This window comes from Ceratosolen solmsi, unplaced genomic scaffold, assembly GCF_000503995.2.
Source record: "Ceratosolen solmsi marchali unplaced genomic scaffold, CerSol_1.0 scaffold47, whole genome shotgun sequence".
Lineage (NCBI taxonomy): Eukaryota > Metazoa > Arthropoda > Insecta > Hymenoptera > Agaonidae > Ceratosolen > Ceratosolen solmsi.
The window spans coordinates 6,434,633-6,461,784 of NW_011948419.1; the positions used below are offsets into that span (position 1 = coordinate 6,434,633).

The 27,152-nt window shown below is 27.9% G+C and overlaps 1 protein-coding gene across 4 annotated transcripts in view; it reads left to right on the forward strand.

Annotated features, from left to right (window-relative positions):
* Positions 1-27,152, forward strand: part of heph (polypyrimidine tract-binding protein 1 heph) — a 272,954-nt gene that overhangs the window by 101,841 nt on the left and 143,961 nt on the right. The window contains exons 1-2 of one of the 4 annotated variants that reach the window (XM_011497569.1): positions 17,386-17,681; positions 18,850-18,989. The exons of the other annotated variants lie outside the window; for them this stretch is intronic. Of the exons in view, the coding sequence (XP_011495871.1) occupies positions 18,921-18,989 (69 nt within the window). The 5' untranslated portion in view covers positions 17,386-17,681; positions 18,850-18,920. Of the gene's footprint in view, positions 1-17,385; positions 17,682-18,849; positions 18,990-27,152 lie in introns of those variants that run through there. 4 annotated transcript variants of the gene reach the window in all.

The following is a 27,152-nucleotide window of genomic DNA, read 5'->3' on the forward strand; positions in this document are numbered from 1 at the left end:
TCCTACAAAAGCGTTCTTATTATTGAAATATTCAGAAATTTCAGATTCAATTCTTCTAAGTAATTCTTGAACAAATAAACATAATTTATTTTTATTTATATAATACATATCAATTTATTGACAATGAGGCCATTCAAATGACGAATAAGCGTCAAGAATTTATTTCTAAGAATGACGTATTTTCTAAATATGCCAAATAAAAGTAATGTAGCCTTTCGAGCGACAAAACATGAAATAAAGAAAAAGCGTACTTCTTCCTGCATTTTATTTGAAACTTCTCGCTTACACAAGCTACATTTTTCATTTTTACTCGCGTAATAATTCAATTTGCAAACATGCCAGCAGTGCCGCACAAGGATTTTCAACGCAATTTCCTTTGTTCGGCACAAGGGGGCTTATACAATCTTCCGATTTGATACAAACAAATCCTCCAATTGACGACGATGACGACGGTGCATCCCTTCGGCATGGCTCACTAGCAATAAAATTTCGTATTTGTTTTTAGATATTGGATATTTCACTTCCCTCAATTCCGGATAAATGCCAAAAATTCTTTGCCTTATCTCCCCCCCCCCCACCGCCCAATCCCATCAGTGCCGAACACGGATTGACACGTTCCGCACTTACAGCGACCGTCTTATTCTGCCTGTATCGACAAATTCTTTATTGAAAATGTTATTCGAGGCACTGTTGTACTGCCGTTGTGCTGCTATTGTGTCTCTTCGAATGTGCAACTCTCGAAACAACTAAATATCTAGTATAAATGCTTAGGACAACTAGCAGACGGAAGATAACGGAAATTTATCAAATAAAGTCAATATAATTACCATAATATAATTGTGCTTTTCATAATAACAAACTTTAATAATATCGGTAATATTTATCTATTTATTTTTCTATTGATCTCTATATAATTATTCGATTATGGCAAATGGCAAAACATATTATAGGTTATATATACTACAACACAGATACAAGGATGATAGATAATCGGGATAGGGATATTGGATAAGGGTGAACACGTTTCGTTGCGGGTTTGCTTACTCGACTCGTCACTAAGGCTATTACGCAACAAACCGCCTTGAACGCTATCGGTATACAAAGGACTCGTCTTTATATATTAACTACCATCTTCTTAGCCATTTACGAGGCACTTACGAGTCGTACGTAGGTGCAGCCACCTACGGGCCGACCGTGTACTACCGTTCTTCGGCACACATAACCATCTCACCGTTCTGTTTATTCTGTTTATTTCTGTTTATCGATGTATATTATTGTTACGCATGGGAAGATAATTCCCAACGTATTCTCAGTATTACATTCGTGTCTAATCACCTTTTTTAATTTTTCATCATCTTTATTTATTTGTTTTATATTCTTTATATTTTTGTTTTTTTTTCTTTCTTTTGTATAAGAAAAATAAAAAATTAAGTTTGAAGAACTGGAAGAAACGGAGAAGTAATGGAAAAAGATTCTAAAATTCATCAATTTTTATGCATTTGAGTATACGCTTTATATCGATAGACTGCTTAAGAATATAAAAAATTATAATTGGTTTTTGTAACTTTTTTTCATTTATAAAATCTTTGAACTATCAATACTATTTTTTTTATATATCTATACAATATGGGCATATTACAAAGCGATTTTATTAATTGCACCGTACGCATAATGTTAAATACATTGAATATTTTATCTTATTATTGTCGGGTAATATTATCGGGTAAATTATTGTAAAATACAGTTTCCAAATTATATATAAATGAAGCAGATTTTGTAAAAATGCTGCAAACTAAATGTGAAAAATTTTTCCCATTTTAAATATCTGACGTAAGCCAGATGATACTCATTAAATATCGTAGACTTTATAATCTTCAAAATATATTATAATATAGTGCCGACCTGTATTGATAAGAAAAAAAAAATTAAAAAGTCAAGTATCGTATAAACTTTTTTATTTTATTACAAAGTTTTAGCTTTTGTGTAGACTTCGTATGAAGCTACTACCAGACTTTCAATATTTTTTCTAAAACTATACAATTATTATAAAATTAATTATAATTTGAAACAATAACAAAATAAAAAATAAAAAATATTTAGTAGATGTAGTAAGGTATTTTGGAATTGTAAAAATTGTAAATGAAAATACTATTATTGAAGTCAAAATCTAATACTATTTTGTAACTTGAATATCGACAACAACATTAACAAAATTTCAATTTTACCTTTCAATTCTAGTTGTTGTAAAAATTATTATAATCAGCTCATTCTTCATAATTTACGCTTTATAAATTTGAATAATTATAACTAAGATTTTAAAAAGTCTTTTATTTATTTAAAGCATTTTATCAAAACATTGTATATAATTCCATTAAGATAATAGGTCTATAATTTATATTGCAAAAAAATTGTATCTGTTAAAAAGTAAAAATATCTACTTAATCGATTGTTATAATTATATATCGATATTATTTTTTAAATAAATTAGATGTTAGAATGATAATAAAAATTACGTAGGATACCTTTTAAATATAAATTTTAAATAATAATAATAATTCAAGACGCTGAAGAAAAGCAGGTTCTGTGTTATCGCGGTTATTATGTATTTAGGATAAATTAAAATAATTTTTAATAGGTATTATCGTTTCTGGTAAAAGCTTTAATTTTCTTTAACATTAGTTTAATCAATGTTAACCATTATTTTGTTTTGTCGTTTTGACTTGGCGATGACTAGGAAAACCCTAGCAGTTACTGCTATTCTTTCTATTTTTTATCAGTGAACTCTTGACTCACTCACCCCTGGGAAAATTCCCTTGAGCTTCGGCCACCAAAACGTAAGAAGAGAATGAGCTTTCTATTATTTTTCAATTGCCTGCTTCATCAGACCAAGTATAACGTCCTTATTTTCTTGTAATTGAATTTTTTGTTTCTTTCAAAATAATTAAAAGATGCATTCAAATGAAAAAGAGCATTTTCGACTGATTATTATTCTTTATACTTCGTTTAAGTTAAACTTGGGCAATGACTTTGAGCAACGTTTGATTAAAATTTTCATTTAATTAAAAACATAATGAAATTTAAATAGATTCTCAAGTAGAATAAAGTGACATTGCATTTAGCTAACTACGAGTAATTAGAAGCAGAAATGAAAAAGTTATTCGAGCAAATTTTCATTACTATTTTTATATAATAAGCATTGGGCATAAAGTTGACGTATATTTTGACAATACGTGTCTTTAAAGCATTAAAGAATCAGACAAATATATAAATGTTTTTATTATAATATTTTAATATTCCTAAATGAAAATCCTGCCCAAATGAAAAACAATATACCAATACTTACTACGGAAAAAGTATTTAATAGAAGTTTATAACTCTCACAATTTTGCAATAAAAAGTTGGCGGTTTTTTTCTTTTTTTTACACTCTTTTGAAAGTTAATTCTAAATCCGGTCGGCCCCGTGGCATTTTGAATCGAACTCGCGCGATCTAGTTAATCCAATCGATGTCAAATAGAATGAAATTAAAAGCGAGATGAAAGGAATGAATGGTCGGTGCGGGCGCGTAAAAGCGACTTATTTGGCGCGTGGCAGGCAAAAGCTCGCATGTAGTGGCGGCGATGATGAGCGTCGCCACTGACACGTCGTACCAGGATGCGCTCGTCCATTCTAATAAGTTCATTGTGAATGCATGACTGACGGCCGATTCAGCGGTCACCGATACTTTTTTCCTTCTCAAAACCCGCGTGTATGTGCGACGAAATCCAACCGCCACCGCCCCCCCCCCCCCTTGTGTAAAACGGAATTACACTCACGTCAAAAGCAGAGTTGCCCCGCATTTACAGTGGAGATGAAATTAGCGAAGACGAAGGCCAAGGGGTAATAGAAAAATTAACAACTATAAATGAACAAAAAATTAACGAGACTCTCATTAGTATGATTGTTGTATTTGTCGTTGTTTTTGTTGCTGTTACCGCTACTGTTATTATGAAATTGAAGTTGAACTTAATTTATACACAGATGCGTCTTTGAATTCAATATTAGTTATTTGTTGAGATGCTTAGTCCTATTATCAATGTTATTTTGAAATATAGTGATAATATGAACTTGTACAGAATTATACAGAAATCGCAATAAACTGATTTCTGGTTGGGAACTGAATTAAGAAAATTGTTTAACGAAATACTACACAAACTTGGCTAAAATTAATATTAAACGAGTATAATCAATTTAGCCATATCATTTCTTTCGTTTTGAACATCATAAATATTGATGGATATGTCTGTCCTGGAAACGTCAAATGTTGATGAACGTTTTATTTTTGAAGTTATTACTTATTTATAATGTGTAAATTAATTAATATATATTTATATGAACAAAGGTCATCAGTTCTGATTATTTATTTTTTAATTATGAATTTGTAAGGCAATCTCAATTTTATAAAGGTTAATGTGTATTGCGAAGAAAACGTAAACTAACCGATACCCATCACCATTTTCTTCATAATAAACTCTAAACTGCTTACAATATAGATGTATACTTACAGTATACTATAAATTATTCATATTTATTTTAATTAATATTAATTAATTATAAATATCTCTTAATCACACTTAACGATGCACTATAGATTTTATAAGTGCGCGTGTGTAATAGAATAATATTAGTAAGAAATTTGGTATATAATTAAATTTTGCATAATCTATATGAAAATTACACAAATAATTAATTAAAGGAAATTTTATCTTATTTGACATAATGCTGGGTGACCAGTAGCTATTATGAATTTACGAAAAAGCAAAATAATTCATCAAGCAAGGCTACGGCCTAGTGCACTTGGTAATAAAATTTCGAAATGCGGTGTGAGTGAAAGAGAGAAAGTGAGAGCGTGAGATGATAGCGTTAGACAAAGAGGAAGACAATTCGCTGATAAATTCTCCCGTGTTCATTTCATACGATATCCAACTCTATAATAAAATACATCGACTCGTACCTTATCCATTGACGAATAATTTGATTCGTTGTGCATTAAATGGCACGGCCAATAAATACTCAGGTTGCGCGGGAGGATTAATTCGTAATCCAGGCCGATTTTCATCGGCTCGTCACTTCGCAAGTAATAAAACTTTCCACGTGAAAATTTGCCGAACACACCACTTCTGGGTAGAAGGATAGATAGCCAGGTTTTTTTTTTATGCGTAACGCTTTAATTAAACATGAAGGAGTGGAGGAAAATGTGTAGGGGAGAATAACTCGTATGCGAGTTCCTAGAGCCTCTGCTTCCATTGATTTCGGGCAGAGTTGGCCACCACAGAATTTATCGATTGGATCGATTATCCATTATCTAATGAGAAACGTTCTTTCTCCGATCATCATTTTTATTAATGAATATTTCACGATCCGTGAATTATTGACTGATGTATTCCACAGAGTTGAGCATTTCAAACACCAACGAAACGAGAAGGTAAAGAATACAGAAAAATGAATTCGTTTCTAACGAGACCGGAAAATTTTGCTAGGATCAACCAACGACTTGTTTACCCTTTGGGAATTGCGAACTGAGGTTGGTAGCGTACTTTATGCTACTTCAGAATAGCATTTAGTTTTATTTGGTATTGAAATTTTAAGTCAGCTTTTTATATGCTGCAATTTTTCGCATTTGTTGTATATAATGAGAGAATACTGAGGTTTGCATTATATTAATATCTGGAGTTATATTTGCATCTCCGAAATTAAATGAAAATTTGCTTGTGTATACAAAAAATCAAATTTAGTGCATATAATTGTTATAAAATTCAGATTCTTATTCAATTTTTATATAAAATTAAATAAGCAAGACTTTCTTTAAGATTATATCGTATATTTTATATTTTATAAAAAATTAATATTCATAATGAGACAATGTTGTATGTAAGTCAAATAATTTATTAAACATTATTACAGATATAAAGTATATCCACTTTCAATTATATCAATGTTCATTTAACTATTTGATTGACGTACGAAATTCCATTTATAGTGTTATCTATGAAAAATTACTCTATAATTAAACGAAAAATAAAGCAAATTACATCATCCTGAAATTAATTCATGTATGAAAATACTATCCTTTTTATAGCCAATGCAAGATATCAATAAAATTTTAAATAAAATTAAAACTTCTTCAAATAAAACTGTTTAAAAAAAACTATATTAATTAATAAAAAAAATTTACTTAAAGATAATATTATTCATATAAGATGATTAAAAATTAGAAATTATTCAAATAAAATAAAGCAAATGATAAATTTAATAATTTTAAGAAGTACGGTATCAAAGATTTTGTTTAAATTTTTTAATCGAACATACTTATATAATAATATTGTTATTATATAGTTGACTAAAATACATTCATTGTATAACCAGACAATATATTGCGTCGATCAACAATTCGTTTTTCTGTGTATTTAAGTTACATCCCCATTACCAAAGTGCATAATTATGTCAATTTGTTTTACTCAACAGTGGTAATATAATTTAATTCTTTTCTTTAATATATTGAAATCAAAATAAATATTTTTTAAATTATTTGTTTATTAATATGTTAATTATAATTAATTAATATGTTTTTTTTATTTAAGGGCTTTTAAAATACTTTTAGAGCAATGAGAAATTTTGTTTTTCTATATTATATATTGCACGTTGGTAATTCTCACAGCACTTCTCTAATGCAAAAAATCTAATTTAACTCAAATTGTATTATTAAATTTTCAGTTTATCAAAATGTTTTTTAAAAATACTAGTAAACTTTATATATATATATATATATATATATATATATTTTTTTTTTTAAGTAACTTTTGTCTAAATTTAAAATAATTTTGTATGTATAAAGATTAATGTTTAAATTATAAACTAATCGAATTCTTAAATTATCAGTTACAAAATACATTGTAAATACTAATACAATTTACGCAAATACAATTCACGTTAATTTTTCAGTAAAATGTTATAGTTTCTAAAATTTCAGATTACATTTCTTATTTAAATCGTTTGTTTTATAAAATTATGGATATCAACAAATTTTTGTCCTTGATGAATCAACATCGGTAACTTCCGTTCTCATTTTTTCAACTTTAGTCGTCAACTTATTTCGTCAAAGCTCTAAGGCACAGCGTTCCATTTTTACATTGTCCTCAATGACGACGACCTCATTAGAAATAAAATACAATCGGAATGATGCATGTCACCTCTAGAACAAATTAACAATTCCTATTTAGTCCTTGATGACATGCTTTTAATTTTTTCATTTATCCTACGAAGAAAATCTAATTGAAAACAAAAATTTTTTATGTATTGTCACTAATAATAGTTTTTATAATAAAACTACTTTCCTGATAATTATATAAAAGAACGAAATTTATTATTGAAGGAATAATACAAAGACAGTTATTACTTAATTATTGGATCGATCTATTATTTGTTTAACAGAACTTTAGTCAATACGAATTAACAAGATGCTATTTGACGGAGTTATTGAATTATAATTTCGTTCTGTTTCTTAGATTATCTCAATCGAATTTTTTTTTATAGTTATGTTGTTATAGTTGTTATTGTGTATTGCACTGTAACTACACTACTTTACATAAACTAAGCATCTTTTACATAATCAATAATAAATATACATAGTTTTCAGAATAAATATTTTGTAATGCTATATTATTAATTAAGCTCTCATATTTTTCAGCATATCAGTACATAATTTTTAAAATTAAGATTTTGAAAATTTATAGAATTTCTTTTGTAAAAAGTCTGGATTGCTACAAAATTTATATATAAGCATTCCTAATAATTGATTGCTTCAATTCTTGGGTAAGTACTAAGATAAAGCTCAATAAACGTGATTGTTCTTTCTAATGAATCCGAGAAATAAGAGCCATGTATACCTGACCTGATTACTCGACGACTTCAGAATATTATTGCTTACTTGACTTGAAATGATTACAAAAACGTTTTCAAATTATAAACAATTTTCCATAAAGAGTTAAAGAGGGCTAAATACAGTACGGAGAATTGAGAAGACGAGAATTTTATGACTGTTAATCCTCCTGGTGATGAGAAGGATTTGATATTATTGATCTGTTTTGTACCTGCTTTCAAAGGCAACAACTGGTAATAGTCAAAATAAATATATACTATAATAAAATAAATACTTTTAAATATCCTAATTTTTGTGGAATATATTTAAAAATATTTGTTTAATATACTTGGAAGGATAAAGTAATTAATATTATTCGGACGGTATACTTAATACGTGTTTATATTAAAAAATTTTAGTATTCGATCTTCAATTATACAAAATGAATTATTTCCTAAGACTTTTAGTTTACGAATTTCCAACGATTATTGTAATTTAATTTTCTCAGATCTATTATTATAATGTAAAATAAAATTAAAAATTAATAATTAAATTAAAATTTTTATTCGAACATTTCGCGGTATTCTTATATACATATTTATTAAATGTCGTTTATTTGTTAGCATGTAATTAAATCATTTAATTCGCCAACTATGAAATTAGAAATTTCGTTAGCATTTTTTACCGCTCAAGAAATATTTTACAGCAATAATAAATGTAATTTATTAGTTACAATAAGATTAATATAACAACCATAGAATAACAATAGTAGCAATGGTAAGGTAACAATGGTATTTATAATAGAGACTATATTCAAAATTCTTTGCATTTGTATTTGACTATTTAGTATATCTATGATTATTACATGATGGCAGTTTTGAAAATTTGAGGCACATTAGTGAGTGATCCACGCATTCAGCGAAGCAATAGTTGTTCAATTAGTAATAGCTACTGTACGATAGCAGGGAAGGATTATGAATAGAAGAAATTCATTCTATAGACGATTAGGCCAAAGTTATTATTTGATGTGTTGTCCAATCGATAGAGGATATTTTTAGACAATATTTAATATTCTTTCAGTAAGAGCAGTAAAATCCAAATGATACCGACTTTCATTATAACCAATGAAATGACACGTCGCTGTGCAATCATCCGAATAATATTAATTAGGTTACTCGAGTTATGCTGATGCTATGTATCACGAGAAAGATATATCGGAATAAAGATTATAATATTTCTAATGAAATAGCCTTGGAAACTATAATATAAGTTTAAATTAATTAAAATTCTAAGAATGATACGAAAATCAAATCTATAGTAAAGCTATAAGATTAAAAGGCATCGACGACTAAATGAAGCTATCAAAAATAAATAATTCATTAAACTTTTAAATCATGATGGCTTAAAATCAGTATTAATAAGTAATATTCAAAAAAGTTTTTAAATAGTTATAGGCTTCAATCAATGATTATAATTACTTAATATATTTAAATTACATTAGATATAGTCTTTTTTAAAATTAGTTAATAAAATTTATTTATATGTAATAATACTAAATAAAATAGCTAAAAATCGAGTGTTAGTTAAAACGTTAATTAAACTTTTTTCGTTACAAAAGGTTGAAACAAAAACCTTTTTCCGCTCTATCAGAAAAAACAGGCCATTAAAATTAAGTAATAATGAAAATACACGAGTAATAATAAAGCCTACTTCTAGCAATCAATCGAAAGAAAACGGCTCAATATAAAACTTCAAGTTTGTTAAATCTCGACACCACATGCAAGTTTTATATCATCACATTCCTCGTTTCATCGTTCTTCGTGTTGTAGATGTTTGGCTGCAATCAAGTTACTTTTTACAGGCATTAGTCCTGAAAAGAAATTTCGTTTAATCCGTCGTACACAGAATTACTATATTTTCCTCGTTATTCTTTTTTATCACTTACGCATATATACAGATAAAATATAAAATGGAATAGCGGAGAAATCGCAAGCGTCGTAATTTGTAACGCAGCTGCGATTAAAAAATACGGAATACTGCTATGATAGAAGAATAATAGGATATAATTAGCGGTAGCAAAGAAAAAAATATATGCTTACACTGGGAAGGAAAATTGAAATTTTCTGTAACGGTTGAAGGGTGAAAGAATAAATGTAGCTTGATAATGGGTCATGAAAACATTGTATCCTCGTCGCATCTATAGGATCGTTCTTCACGATAATTGCTGATAGAAATATACATATGATTTTGTTTGGAGATTCAGAATTTCCTCAAATCTTCCTATAGATTTTGATATATAAGAATACATTCTTATACTACTTTCTTTTAAATTTTTAAATTATTTTCTTATTCGCATAGATATACATTTTTATTATTAGCATACAATTTTCTCCGATATATATATATATATATATATATATATATATTACATATACAAATATTAGGTAAGATTTTATTTAGTCAAAAGACAAAATATCAAATATTAACGCACCTTAAATTTATATTCTAGCTCGACTGTTTTCAAATCAATATAAAATGAGAACTATATAGTTTTGTTATTATAATGTCCATACTGTTATTATTGTCGAATATCGTCCATTTTAATATAAAAATCCAAGTTGTTCTCAACATATTTCACATTACAAAACAATACTGATAAAATGTTGAATCGTGACATTAAAATATTTGAATTTTGATAATATGAGAATTAATTTTCATTTGTTGAATTTGTATATATTTTCTTCATTTATTTATAAAATTTACTAATTATTATGAATTATTTGTCTATGTACTGAAATATTAGTATCTTATTAAATTTCCATTTTAAAAAGTAATGTTATAATTTCGTAAAACTGCTTCAAATAAGCTGCACATTACAAATATAGGTTGCATATTTGTATGTTTCATTCATTTTATATAAACGTTTAAGCATAAATTTAAAATTAGCTACAAGTTTATGTTTTAATCGATATGCACAATTCATGAAACTAAAAGTTTAAACTTTTTGTCTTAAAATTTACTTTTATAATTGGTAAAAAGTTGGTACGTATAAAGGGATGATAGATAATACAATTATCAACCTACTTCAAATTTCTACAATGATTTCAAAGAAAAACAATCGAACAAACATGTATAAACTTATAAAATTAATTAAAGCCTTAATTAAGTATTTGTTAATCTGCACATTAAAACTTTGTTTTTTTTTTTATTTAATCGAAAAATATCTAGACTTTTTTTATATTGCATTGATAGATTTATTACTTTTTTGGTTATCATACCAATCAATTTTCAAAATTGACTTGGCAGATTTAATTTCACGAAAGACAGACGTCAGTTCTAGATTATAATTAGTACCTTGAATTCGTTTTCTTAAATATGTAGATTAAAGGACATATTAGATACCAATTGAAATAACCTGCTTCATGAGAGTGACCAATAGTGCTTATAAAAATGTTATATGTTAAAATAATGGTATCCGATAAAGAGATTAAATGCTGCTTGTTTAGAAAAGAAAGATTATTCATGTATTCTGAATATTTTGCGCTTTATATATTTTTAATACTTTAGTTACTTAATATTTTAGTTCTTATGGTAAATTCAATTTCTATTAAAAACTTCTACAAACAATAGCAATAATTTTTCATAAACTTCAATTTAAGGAATATAAAAATACTAAGTTAGCGTTTTCAAAATATATCGTTTTAAGCGTTTGCTTCTATGTTATTAATCTTATTGTATTTAAATTAGAACAATATGTATGTTAATATTTTATTTGTATTTATTTTTATATTTTGATTGAAGTTTAGGATGTTTTTATTATGCTCCAATGTAAAATTTCCATATTTTTTTATTGTATAAATATCGAATAGTATAAATATCAAATTATATGTATAATTAAAATCTTCTAATAAACTTATTCTTGCGAATAAAGAATTTCATTAAGTCAAATTAAAATAACAATAAAATTACTTCTATAACACTAACAAGAAAATAACAATAAAATGACTTTCTAATTTAAACAAAATATATTTTTCTATGACTAAAAATGATTATTGTTGGCAATTTTATTCGTATTTAGTAATTTAATACATTAAGAAACTACTACACGTAATAAAATGTTAAATTCATTTTATATATTATAATATATAATACAAATTTTAAGAAATAATTATTATATAATTATATATAAATGAGAAAAATTTATTTAAGCAACCTTTTTATGAAGTAAATGACTACCTATGGTTATAAGTATGGCAATCATGAAATCTCATTTATTAAAAATAGATTATGAAACTGAAATTCTGAATTTAATTAATCTGTTTGCGATCATTTGAAAACTTGTATCATCATTCAATTTTAACTTTTATGTAATTGATATATTTTAGTAATTTCATAATATGTTTGATTTATTTTAACGTTTACCTAAGATCTCATATTAAAGAGCAAACTATGTAACAGTACATAACTATTACTTAGTTCGGTTAGATATTTGATTAATGTTGAGAGTTTGCATTGCATTTAAATGTTAATCTAAATAGGTTCAAAATTAAATTTATCGATTTAAACAAATTTTGTTTTTTGTTAAGGAGCTTATTAAAGAAGCTAAATATGAATGATTATGAGAATGACGACAAATCACAATTTGCTCATTTGCTAATGAAATGAATACCGTAATGTAATATCACACGGGTGGAGTCATATAATCTAGAAGACGTTTTTCATCGTTGCTATTTAGAATTTAATTTGTTTGAATATTACTTAACTCATGCTAGCATTTTTTTCAAATAAATAAAAATATATTTTTATAGTTTCATTTTTTATGAACATGTATCTTTATACACTTTTTTTTAACAAAATCGATGAAGTTTATGATTTAAAAATTTATTTAATATTTTTTAAAGTGATATATTAGAAAATTTCATCTTACTAATTGATTCATAATTTACATTTTTCATAATAATTCATTACTTATTATAATAAACACGATAACATAAATAAATTTGATAACCTTTTATTGTAATTAACACTACATAATATATTAAAATATTATACTTAAAATAAAAATTTGTTGTTGTATTTTATTCTGTCAGATTGGTTTAAATTTATACAGATATTTACATATAAATCTTTATTAAAAATTTCTTTCAATCTTTCCAGTTTTTTAATCGTAAGCTGAATTTTTTTTTAAATAATTTCATCCAAATAAAAATTAATATACCAGTTATTCCTTACATTATAATATTAATTTATAATTCTTCAAAAGGAATAAAAATATTTATTTAACCTGTTTAATACTATTTAGCATTTCACATTGAACGCCTCATTATATTATCGTTTTCTAGGAAAATAGAAAAATCTCATTGCATATGTGACTAACATTAAATGTTGGTTCAAAATTTTATGCTATCATTTTTATCTAAGAATATTTTAAACAAGTTTGAGTGAATTCTTTCATGATCAATTTTGATGAATTGCATCTTGTAATTAAAACAATTTTTTTATCGATAACTGAATACATAGGACAAAATAAGTAAATTATTTATATTAAATAATCTATATCCGAAACCTGTGTTAAAATTCCATGAAACCTCAAACTTTTAATTAATATAGTAAAAAAAAAAAAAAAAAAATTAACACAAATTTTTAAATGAATTCAACGTACTTACGTAAGGATACATTTTTATAGATGCAAATTTGTTAATATTTATTGAATAAATATTGAATTTGTTTTAAATGCATGTTTTTTTAAAAAAATTATTTTGTAAAATGAAACATTTCAGAATATAGAAATATAACTGTTTTTATAAGAAAAGGTTTATGGATTTATGCCTTTATGGATATCATGTTAATCATTTTCTTTGTAATTTATGGTAATACATTACAAATAATAATAATATTAAACAGTGGAAAATATTTTTTATAAAATTTTGTCCATACATATTATAAATAACTGAAATAACTTATTTTTTGACTTAAAGTCATAAACAACCCTACCCGAGGATATAAATTATTATAGAAGTAATTAGTTTTTTTTCGTCAAATATAATTTTAGAAAAATTACAGTATTAAACTTAATTCGATTGACATCTTCAGTAGAGTATCAATTGCACTTATTATTCGAATATTAATAAAAAACATTACATTGTTTTTATATAAAATCAGAAGTTAACTAATTAGTTTAAAAAAAAATTTCTAACTTATAATATTATATTAGTATATATTATATAATATTCATTTTAAATGTATTCTGTATGTTAATTGAAAAGTATATTTGCTTTTGCGTTGTAACTAAGCTTGAAATTTTTTTTAGAATTTCTGAAGAATATATTTATAATGAAGTCTACATTCATTATTATCAAGAAAATTTAAAATCTTTCTAAAATTTTTTATCATTTACACAATTTGGCTTCGTGCTTCTTCGCTGGTAGCGTTACATCCATACTCTGATGCTCATATATTCAGGCTTCGAGATTATTAATTTCCACATATTTAACTGCTTTACTCTTTGTCTTGTTGTAGCGAGGATACGTTTTTGCCAAGAATGCGGTTCTGCGTTTCTTTAATATATTATATATATATTGTTTTATATATTTTTCTTTAAACAATAGGAAATATAATTTTATTGCATAAAATATATATGGAAATTTGAGGTTTTTGATACGAAATAGATGTAATATGTTTGTTCCAACAATTTCCTATACGTTATTGTTTTAACATGTTGAGCTACTGAAAAAATAAAATTAATTACTACATTCATAATTAATCGATACATAATATGTTATGAACAAATTAGTTTCTTAAATATATTTGATATATGCCATGCATATAAATAAATTTGGTATAAAAAATTTTTAAATTCTTTTTTAAAAGATTTGGTTTTATAAATTTTTTTTATATCATGTAAAAATAAATATATGTAATCTTTTGCCCGTGAATGAGTTTTTTTTTATTTTTGAAAACAATGTTAGTAATACATGTTTGAACTAACCAGCAAAAAAATTATTATTACATAGTTCAAATTTTAAAAAGAGGCATTTGTTTAATATCATTGGAAAAATTTTAAATACTTGAATAGTATTTGAAATTGAAACGTTAACCGACGTTTTAATCGTCTTTGTTTACTCTTTACTTAAAATTTTTTTGAAACATAAAATGGTACCGTTTTGAACTTTTAGTTCGTGAAAACTAAAATTCTTATATTTATGATACGATCAATAGATTAAAAAATAAAAAAGTCTTGTTTGAAAAAGCGCAAAGTTTATGTTTGTTTTGGCAGCCGTAAATGAATTTACAATTTTTTTCAACAAAGTTTTTGAAAAAAGAACGTCAATGCAACTAAAATTTATTAGAATGAATTAAATTGTATATATTTAAAAAAGAAAAGTTTAATTTTTTCAACATTATTTATAAAATGTACCGTTTACTTTCTCTTTGCGTTTCAATTTGATCATAAATTACATAAATCAAATATTACATTAATATAATAATAAAACTTTTTTAACATCTGTGAAAAGTTATTATGAGCTGAAGTTAATATTTCTTTACTTTTATGAGAAATAATTTTTGTTTTTTAAATTATTTCTAATGTAATGAAAGAATTTAAAAGAGGCACCACAATAAAAATTCAAATTTAACGTAAATATAAATACATGTTTTATTGTTAAATAATCAACAATAATCAAATAATATTAAATTAATTTTCTCCCCGAATAATCGAAATTGCGGAGTTTTTTCGTTCTTTCGACGAAAGAAAAATTAAAATAATTTTAATCGTTTAGTAATCTAATTTATTTGTAATGTCATTTTCATCGATGGACTACGAGGTCATAATGAGTCACATGGAATTCTTTAGTTTCTCGACGCGTAACGCGGACTGCTGCGAAGTTAGATCATAAATGATTTTTATCACGCAGTAAGTAAAAAGCCAATTTGCAATCTCATTTTTAAAAAACTCTTTTAAAATCTCATCAAATTATTTAATTCACTATATACTGTTGGAGATAAAGAATTTTTATTAAATTTGGAACGAACTACGGGCTTCTTAAATTATTTTATTTTTAAGCCTAAGAGGACGTTAAGCTAGTGTTTATTTAGAAAAGTCGACGTCGACGTCGACATAAGCCAATGCACTAATGAAATAAAAACGTCGATAATAATAATAGCTTATAATATATATTTCATAGGAGATAATTTTATAAAATACAATGGAAAATTAAAATGCTATATATGAACTGATATTTTTCTTCACACTTCATAAAATTGCTTTTTAAGTGCGATTATCCAAAAATCATTTATTATGCGTCGTAAAAATATTTAGTGCAATTGATACGATAAGACACGTTAATAATCTTGTTGATTATTCGATATTTTACGAAACGATTGTTATGGGCATAAACTGTAACAAACAAGCATGTAAATAAAGCGTACCTATTAACGTGGCAATTATTTTTATCGATGATTAATCGTTGACTATTTGGATTATAATATAGTGGCGTTTAACGTATAAAATTTGTCGGTTGAAAATATAAAAATTTTACGTTTTCAATTTTAATAAATCCATAAAGGTGGGAAATGAGTAGTTGTCGTAGGTAATATGCGAGCGACGCATCATGGCCGTAATCGTAATAATCGTAATGTTAATAACGGTAGAGCAAACAAAGTGACACCTCCCACAAATGCATCATCGAATCATTTCGAGGAAAGTTACGAGTGCGCGCTGAAATAAGAGTCTCGGCATAGGCGTCGTCGTCACTCTTCTCGCTCTTCTCACTCTCTCACTCTATCACTCAACTCATGGGCCGCGCCGCTCCTCGTCGTCACTCGTCGTCTCGGCACGAGAAATAAAAACGAAGCCGATAAATCGTCGGCTCCGGCTGAGCTTTCATTGTTTAACCTATTCTTTCGCGGTTGAAATTCGCGGAATAGCGCCGATAGCCGCTCGATTGTGCAGGAGCGCGACGCGGCTGCTCGTCGTTCCCCGTGTTTACACTTTTTTTTGTTCGTTTCGGACGCGTCCAATAAAGCGTATAGGTAGGTAGATGGGAGCGGGCAGAGCCCAAGCCCCAGACGCCTCTCGACATCCGACCAACTGCCCTTCCTCGAAGCAGCCTCGGCCTACCTTATCCCCGTCTCTCTCGCACTCGCACTCGTGCGACGAGGCTCGTAAAAACGCGCGGGTTCGTCAGTTCGACTCGTTTCGCCGTCGGTGCCGCACGCGCGGAGTTCCTCCTCACTCGCTCACTCGCTCATTCTCCATCTTTCTCTCTCTCTCTCTCTCTCTCTCTCTCTCTCTCTTTCTCGCTCTACCGCACTCACCCACTATATCTCTCCCTATCCCCTCCCCTCGCTCTCTCTTTCTCACGCGCGCGCACACCCGCATATACACGCGCGCGCGCGCGCGCGCACGCACGTACTTTTTCGCTCCCGACGCAGCCATTCCTGCACACATACGCGCGCACCCTTGCTCTCCCACTCTCTTCCACATTCTCGCTCGCTTCCTCCCTCCCGCTCTTCTCCTCACGGCTTCACCTCCGCAGCCGTGGCGTCTTTTTAAAACAATATACGTATATACGGGATATCGTTTTTTGGTCGCTCGTCACCCGGCCAGTTTTTGCACCGACGAGCAGCGCTCTCCGCAAGTTTTCCGGCCTCGAGTTTGCCCACTTCATTGTGCCCGTGCGTGAGTGTGTGCTTGTGTGCGGATCGCGCTTCTTTGTTGCACGGGGGAGAGACGTACGGTCGCCGCGTAGTGTCGTAGTTTATCGTTAAGAAGGAATTTATCGATTGGTACGTTGTGTTGATGTGCTACGTTGAGGTTATGTATTTCGCGCTGGATTCGACACGCTCTCGTCTCATGCGCGCATTCATGTATCAGCCACTTTTACGTTAAGGCCGTACGGCGTTCACTCTTCCTAATTGACCTTCGACTTCTTTTTTCGAGCGCTTACGAAATTTCGGCGGCCAAGGTCGAGAAAGCGACCGACCGACAATACGACTAGACCTTGTCGGGTACAGTCAGCGTTGCTGAGGCGAGAGAGCGTCGAGTCGGAAGCGTCCAGAGATCAGGATAATTGAACACGCGCCAGTCTCGTTGCCGGGATTTCGTCTCCTCATCTACCGGCTAGTGAACGCTGACTTTGGCGGCTGATTGCGGCGGCGTGCCTCGTGGCCTGAGCGGTAGCGGCCATCTTGGCTCGCACAGGCGCACACGAGCTTCGGTTCGCGTTCGCCGTTCGATGCAGGAGGCGCGCGAATTTGAACCTTTCCATCATGCGTCCAACCTAGGTTGGTCCCTGTTTTTCCCGACGTCGTCACCGCCGCCGTCGCTGCCGTCGTTGTCTCCGTCGCGTTTTCTTCATCGTCGTCGACGTCGTTGTCGTTCTTATTGCTCTACCATCGCTACTTCTACGGATCGACAATCACAATTTGACGTCTTAGCTATTACGATCTCAATAGTTTCAACAAATCTTAACTGAGACGTTGCTTATTGTGTAATCGACTATCTTGGACTCATACGTTATACGCATTTTATAATTTGATATCTTTGAGCATGCATGTTCAAATGAAACTTTTGATGGATCTATACAATTAGTTGTGTTTAATAGTTTTTATTATCATCAGTAAATATGTGTTGAAATTATCATTAACTGCATTGAAATTAAAATCGGTTACTTTTATTTTAATTAATTTGCTACAGCCTTTAATTGCAAGTATTACTACATTTTTGTTAGCTTCGCTTGAGCACTTGTACAAGATACCATTAAGCATGCATTGCCATACTCTTCCAACTTTTTTATAGCTTTCTCGATCCCTTTTTATAATGTACAGTCAAATATATCACAACTACGTATACATATTGATAATTTATAAAATGGCAACGAGGCATCGTGTTGTACATATTTGCATAGTACCTTGCATAGTATTTTACATGTTTTTTCTTTTCTTTTTATTTCAGTATCTTAATTTGTGATTATAAAGTAAAGTAATTTGTCGTACAACGCAAAATTTAGTCGACTTAATCATAGTATGTTCATGATGTATGACAATATTACAAATGGGTACCCTCCATTCCAACAAAACCATCACCCAAGAAAGGTATATTTTTTTATGTTATTAATTTTATTTATTAGTCATAGATTTTTATTTTTAATTTATTTGAATTTTCCAAATCCTTGCAAACAGATTGTTTTATTTGATTACAATGAATTTATTACACATAATAATAATGTTTCGAATATTAATATAGTATAAGTAATAAAATGTTTTTCCAATGCTTTTTATATATTTTCCAATTTTTTTATTCCATGTGCTATATGAATGCTAGGCTTTCTTATAATCTGATATAGATATCCATAAAATTTCATTCTTGGTAGAAAAATTTAGAGAATTATGTACAGTTATAAATATGTAATATATCTTATCAAATGTTATAATTTATCATTGATTCTTTCATTGACATTATTAATATGCTAGGGACTGATGTTGCTTAAAACATAAGTAATTTTTATAAAATTGATTAAAATTATATTTAAATAGTGAATATTTAATTTGAACTATTACATAAAATCCAATAAAATAAAGGGACAAAAAGAGAATTTTTGTAATTGTTGAATACATTAACAAGATCATAAATACAAGCTTTTTAGCCAAATGTCAAAGTATGCATTATTATTTAAAACAGTATATATCTTTTATAAATAGAATCAAGATTTTTAATAAACAATTTATTATTGCTAAATAATATATTGATGGACAAGTGTAAGTTGAATTTTGATCAAATTATATATATATACATACCCAGACCTAAATCTCAAGAGTATTATAATGAAATTTAAGTGATATTTTTATGATTTTGATATAATTTGATATTAAATCATTTTAATTTCGAATAAAGTTAAGTTACATATAACAAGATTCGTTTGTTTATCCCAAGTAACTATAAGCACTCTATGCGCAATAGTTAGATTGCTATTAGTTATATTATTTTAATAGTGATGTAATTTACAAAAATCTTATATTAATAGCTAAAGGCTCAAAGAGTATAACGAGGACTTATAACTTGAATATGAATTGATTAATTTTAATAATGTTACTGTATAATTTAATATGAGTTCCTGTTTCACATTAACATTTTATAAGCATCAATTTAATCCAAATTAGAGATATAATAAGTTACCTTTCATATAATGAAATATTAATTTCTTATAAACAAATTTGAAAATTTTACTCGATTAGTGAGATAAATCTAAAAATATGAAGAGTATACATTCATTTTAAAAAATGTTTCTGAAGACTCCAATGGACGTATGATGATTCAAAGCCTTGCTTACCATTCTCCATGGGGTAGACATTTTCAATTTCGTATCCAGTGTAGCCAAAGCTAATCAACATTTTCGAGAAAGGTACACACATATCTAATCCTGTATTGCGAAAATGCGCAGAGGTGACGGCGGTCCCTTTTCCTCGGACCGTTAAGCGCCTCCCGCTAAGACCCGTCTAATACTTTATGGGTGAGGTCGTCGTCGGAGGGGGGGGCAAAGAGAGGGTCGAGGCTACTACACCTGCTTGATTTCTCATTCGCTTGCCTTACTTCGCCAGAAATTACCTACGGGACTCTTTTCATATAGACTTCCCATCGGCTTTCTCCTCCTTTTCTGTCCCCGCATACGACTTTCCACTCGGTTGAGGCACGTTTGACGCACGTTGCGCGCAATTCTCCCCTTCTCCGAAGTCTAATCACTTTCGAATAAAGGGAGATTGCATCATCGCAGAGACACTGTGCGTAATCTTGTTACGCTGTTGATATTAAATTAGTTTTTTTCGCAAGCATGACAGTGTTGCAGTAGACTCGCTTCATAAAGAGATGCTGATTTCTTTGAAATAAAATTGAATTCATTGCGGTGAAGGGCGGCAAGGATTTAAATTCGACTGGTCTACACGTTTGCAAATTCTTACGTGGTTCCGCTACTGAAACTACCAACAGTACTGAATAATTATACTATATTTATAATAATTCGAGCCCCACTGGGTTTACACTTTACTTTATATTTAATATTATTACTTAATATTACTTAATATTAATTACTTTATATTTAATACGCATAATATACCCAGTAAAATGTATTAAAATTTTATTTTAGATTTCGGTCGATGTATGCAAAAAAAGGCAAAAATTGAAAACAATTCTTTTAATCGATAGTCTATTATTATACCAAAATACATTAGCAAAGAGAGCATAGAATTCTACAAATTTACCAACGGTTTTTATATGCGCGATTACGAGCACTTAATTTTTATCAAAAACAAACACTAAAATTTCTGAAAATAATTATGCTTATCACGAAAAATGAGTGTTTCAATTAAATGGAAAAGTTTGTCGACGAGAGGAGTTAAAGTTGAAAAAGCAGAGTACAAATTAGCAGTGCTGTTTTTGCCATGCGAAGCACAACTGTTGAGTAGCTAATAAGACATTTAGTTAGTGACGTCATCGTACGAATATATATATATATATATATATATATATATATATATGCAGAAATCTAGAGAACGACCATGTGATTGTATAGACCCAGAGTCGCAAATACCACGAATCACGTGAAAACAGATTTTTCGACCGAGCCGACTATCCTCAGTATCCGTAAAGAGACGAAGAACGGAAAGTCGGCAACTGTGCCACTGTAAAGAGGGGGACGGGCTGTAACAATGGTTCTTACTATACTACTCGTATGGGTCGTCTTTGTATAGGCAATATGGCTAAGAAAATCGGTCAGAAGAGACGAGAGGAAGGGATAGAGACTGAGGGAGAGCATGTAGCGACAGGAGGGAGAAGAAATACGTAGTAAGAGTATAAAGGGAGAAATAAGTAAATGTACAGCTTTTGCTTTTCATCGGCTTTCATAAGACAATTGGTACCGTTTTAATTTTTTCTGTTATACGACACACGTGTGCGCGCGCGCGTACACCTCTTCGTAAAATTTGTGTGTATTCGTCTCTATTTAAATAAATTCTCATTGTTATCTAGAATTCTGATGCTCAAAACCGGTCGTATTAGCAGAATAACAATGATAGCAATAATAATATTTTGAATTTAGTAAATAAAAATTTCGTAATTATATGTATGGAAGTTTAGTAGGTAGTGTGAGTGAGGAGTTATTCAACTGTCATGGGTGTGCCGTACCCGAAATATAAAAACTACTATCCGTCCAAAAAAACTGACTTGTGACGTTTGAAAGCGAATGAAAAAAAGTCTATGATTTTTCACTCATTAGCCCAAAAAATGTATACAAATAATGAAAAAGCTATATAAAATGTGATTTCACAATCGAGATAGTTTTTTATATTTAAAATATTCTTTTGCCAAATTTCACGAACATATATTTTTCTTGTTTAGATTTTGTATTTATTTTAACAATAGTACCTGCTTATTTTTTATTATTATTTTGAAATACATTGTTATATATATATATATATATATATATATGATTTAATATATAATATTATATTTATACTATATTTATATTTATTTATTTGTAGATTACTTAGAAATTCTGTTTTATTTTGAATGCCATTTTCAATAAATCTGTAAATATTTTATATTACTTTTGGCAATGTTAAATTTATTTAACTTTTAATCTTTTATATATAATTTATGTTTTTATTAATATTAATATTAATTATTAGTTTTTAGCGTATATTTTTGTAATAGACAATAACATTTATATCTTGCAAATAAAAGCATTTTTGTTAAAGTAAAATTTTCAATTAGTATTTTATTAATTAGGGGCTTTATTGATTTAAGTTTTTGTCAGACATTTTGTTTATTACAATTGCTAATTTTATGTACGTTATGAAATAATCAGATACTTTTATAATGATTTATTCTCAATTTGAATTTATAACTATCTATCTATTTTATTTATTTATTGATAAAATTTCATTCATATAAATTAATTTTATATGAATTTATTGAGATAAAAAAAGATTAACAACATAAATATTTTATCTTCATAAAAATAAACTCGAGAATATATAAATTTCAATGCAATCGTGTAATACACAACGCGGAAATAATATTAGATATTCTATTATATTTATTCTGTAGTTCAGCTGCTTAGTATTACTGATTTTTTAACAATATCTTCTACCGTTTTCCAAATAATTTATTTTTATTTTTTTTATGAAAGAATTTTGAACCTTTACTATGTCATATTCTCATTTTTACTCGAATTTTTTCTTTATTTCTTCTTCATATGGAAGGACGAATATACTTCTGGTTATGCGCTATTACACAGCGTTTCGTCCATTAGTCGTCATTTTTATCAGTAGTCGTACGTATTTTTCTATTTTTCTTATTTTCTTTCTTATAGCAAGACTTCTTAAGCTCATCTTCAGTAATTTTATTTGTGTACCTAGCTGTAATAAATTGCGGCAGAACGTTCATCCAAAAATCAAAGTGGAGTGCTCTTGTAAAATTTTCAAGAACTTTTTAGTAAGAAAGTGAAATGTACGTAGAATAAAGGAGTTAAAAGAAGGTACATCAGAAGAGTAAAAATTAGTATCTTCATTTCGTTCGTTTTCCATCGTTTCTTTTCCATTCTGGTGTATTAATTAAAGATAAAAAATATCGATAATAATTAATGGATACTAAATAGAGATGCAATTCGGTATTAATACAAGATGATTTTTTAATCATTTTAATTTTCAATTTTAGCAAGATAAATATACTGAAAAAATAAGAAAAAGGAACGAAATATTTGAATTTTCCAAACGACCTTGTATAAAATATTATAGTAGTACTTCATAAAATATCTATTTTGTTTTTTGGTAGTAAAAATCTTAAACTTTCAATTTGTAAAAGTGTCAATAGAGTGAGACGCCAAAATTTTGAAGCATCAATTGTATTATTATTCTACCAATTTATTTTGTGAAAATTCATTAATCAATAAAGGCAATTCAATTCATTTAAAAAGCAGGAATAAATTCAAGAAACATTTCATTTCCATAAATTTTTATAATTTGTTCAATAAAGAATATTATTATTAATGTAGTGAAAAAATCACAGATTAATTGATTGTAAATGATAGGATGTGTGTTTTTAATGATTTGTTTTGTCATTAGTGTACATTAATGTTTACTTGTCATTTGCATAACGTTATAATTTCATCGATTATTTTGTTAATTGATATATTTATGACGTGGTAATGAATATTTTATCACTATATTTTTCAATATTTTTTTATATGTTAATATATCAAATTAAAAAGCTTTTGGCACCAATACAAATAAGAATGATTAAGTAAAATAAGACATATTTAATTTAATTTTCTTTTTAAATTACACAAATTGTGTGTTCAATTGATAAACGTATGTAAAATTTTAGTTGGATAATGTCGTCTTAATTTCGAATTACTAATTTTATTAACCACTAACTTGATGAAAAAAGCTGTTTCCTTACTAAATTGGTTTTGATAATGGATACGGGTATTTTTGAAAATATAAAATGATATTAATTTAATGTAACAGATAATAATATTAAATATATGAAATAATATATTCAAGATGAATTAATTAAATATTCTTATGACAATTGCAATAGTTTTGTTTTAAAACTATTATGTTATTATAATAAGAGTAAAATATGTTTTAATTATTCGTAATAAAATGCAAAAAAAGTATAATAATAAACGCTGCTGTAAATGATATCGAAAAAGTAAACGTTTATTATACTTCGTTTTAATCATTAAAATTCACAGGAACGGTTAAAATTATCGCAACAATTCCGGTGGTTGAAGTAAAAATAACAAAGAGACAAATAAGCTTGTCACCTTAAAACAGCCCGATATAATGTGATCTCCCACAGCCCCCCCCCCTTCCCTTGTTTTTGCATTTGTCACTTGCACCTGCCTCAAATATGAGTCGCTTCAAAATTACAGTCAATAATGGTCGATATTAATAACGATTTTTGAGGGTGTAACGCGTGTTAGCTTGCGTTTTAGAGAATTGTTTGTAAAAAAAAGAAATGGGAAGGGGGCAATGAAACGGAAAAAAACCTGCCACTCATGGTAGGCAGAATAGCAGTAGCAACATTAACATCAGCAGGAGTAGCAGTAATAGGCTGAAACACCATTGATTCTCCTTGGTTGCTTATCCGATGTTATGATATCCTCCTTGTAACAATCGATCCGTTTATGTGTATTCATGTTGTTATATTACAGGAGTATTAAATGGCGGTTCTTTTTTGCGATAACGAATACTAACAGTATTGTGTTTTTATATCGTTGCATTTTATATCGGGTATGTGCGCTTTAGTTTAGCACATGGACAACAAGTAGTTTCTCTTTTACGTTATAAGTTTCTGTTTATCGATCACTGATTCACTATTTAAGGGATTGGATGAATATTATAAGATTGTGTTACGAGCGTGACAACAGAATTTTAAAAAAGGAGCAGGGCCTCTTTACCTTATAAATATTGGATTATTCAAAAACAAATAGTGTCGGAGGAGAATGAGTGAGCAGGGGGGGGTTGAGCGTTATTATTATTTTTATTCTGTATTAATACGGTTTCAAATTAGATTGTATAATTTATTATTAAAGGGAAAAGTAGGTAAATTTTTCTACTATGATTTATCATTATTTTATCTGCCTTGCTTTCATTTGTATGATAAATGGTATAATAAAATGCTTTACTTATTTTTTAATTTGCCATTATTATTATTATTATTAAACATTGATTCTAAATTTAAAAAGCAAATATGTTTATATTTACTATTTTTTCTGAAATAGTAAATTAATTGTTGTGTTATTTATGTATATATATATATATATATATATATATATATATTTATAAATTATAAATTACAAATAGTAAGTAATATAAGTTACAAATAATAAGTTAAAAATATTTGATAATATAATATCCTGTTATGCATGCATGAGAGTTCAATAAAAATATTAAATAATTTTTTTAATTAAAATTCATATTTGCACGAAGTTAAACATGGGTAAGCAAACCAAGTAATTTTTAGAAGATAATTAAAAATTCATTACACTAATGTTTATTGTAAAATTTTCCATATATTATATATGCATAGATAATTTTGTTAAAAGAGTTAAAACATTCATGGATATGATCAAAATAAGTGTTGTCACAAAGCAGTCGGACTTCTCTTTCAGGAGTTTAATAACCGCATTAAAACTTATCTAGCTTGATTTGAGTATTAAGAACATTTTTGCAAATAATTTAGTGTATAAAGATATCATAAGTTTTTACATATTATATATCTGGTAAAATATTGCTTGTTATTATAAATATAAATCAAGTTTATGATCAATTAAGTATGAAAATTAGAAATTTATCATTTTTTTAACAAACGAAACAAGAATTATCTTTTACAGTAGTTTTAATTCAGGATTTAAAGTAAAATATAAAGATTATGGTATTATATTTTCAATTCTACAAAATGTAAATTGTAAATCTTCGAAGACGTGTTAGATGAAATTTCTAAATTTTATTATATTTTATTTATTACTAAGTTAAACTTTTGTATTGAAGTGATGAAATAATGATTACAAACTTCTTAAAAATGTTATTTCTGAATAATAGTAATATTAATAATGTATTTCGGCGTATAAAAAGTTTTTTGTTTTAGTAATTTTAAACGAAATTTTTATAAGTTTTTTAATCATAAGTACATTATTTTTAATTTTTATATTGCGTTAAAGCAGTTAGTGAAATATGAATCAATTTAATTTTCTTATATAATCGATAATAAATCATGGTTTAAATAGAATTTGAGTAAAAATTCTTATATAATAAGTGAATATATTAGATTGTAAATCATATAGTAGATAATTATACCTGGAATATTATTTGTATTATGTTAACCATTATAATAGTTATTGATTGGACGAAATGTATTTTACAAATATAAATATGACTTTAAATATATAAGCTTTCATATTTAAAATTTTTTATTGTGTATCCTTTGGTATATTTGGGTTGTAGGATAATTAAAAAATTCTTTTATGTATTATCAGTAAAGTGTTTAAGTAAACCCAATCAATTCTACTATAGATATATGCATGGACACATACAGCATGAAAAATTAATTTTGTTTAAGTTAATTATGCAAGTTATTTCTGATTATCTTACACTGGTATAAATAAATTTTTCTTATTTATAAATGTATTATTTGACTGTTTCACAAATATAATTTGGTAATTTTGGAGACATGCATTAATTTAATTGTGTTCAGTA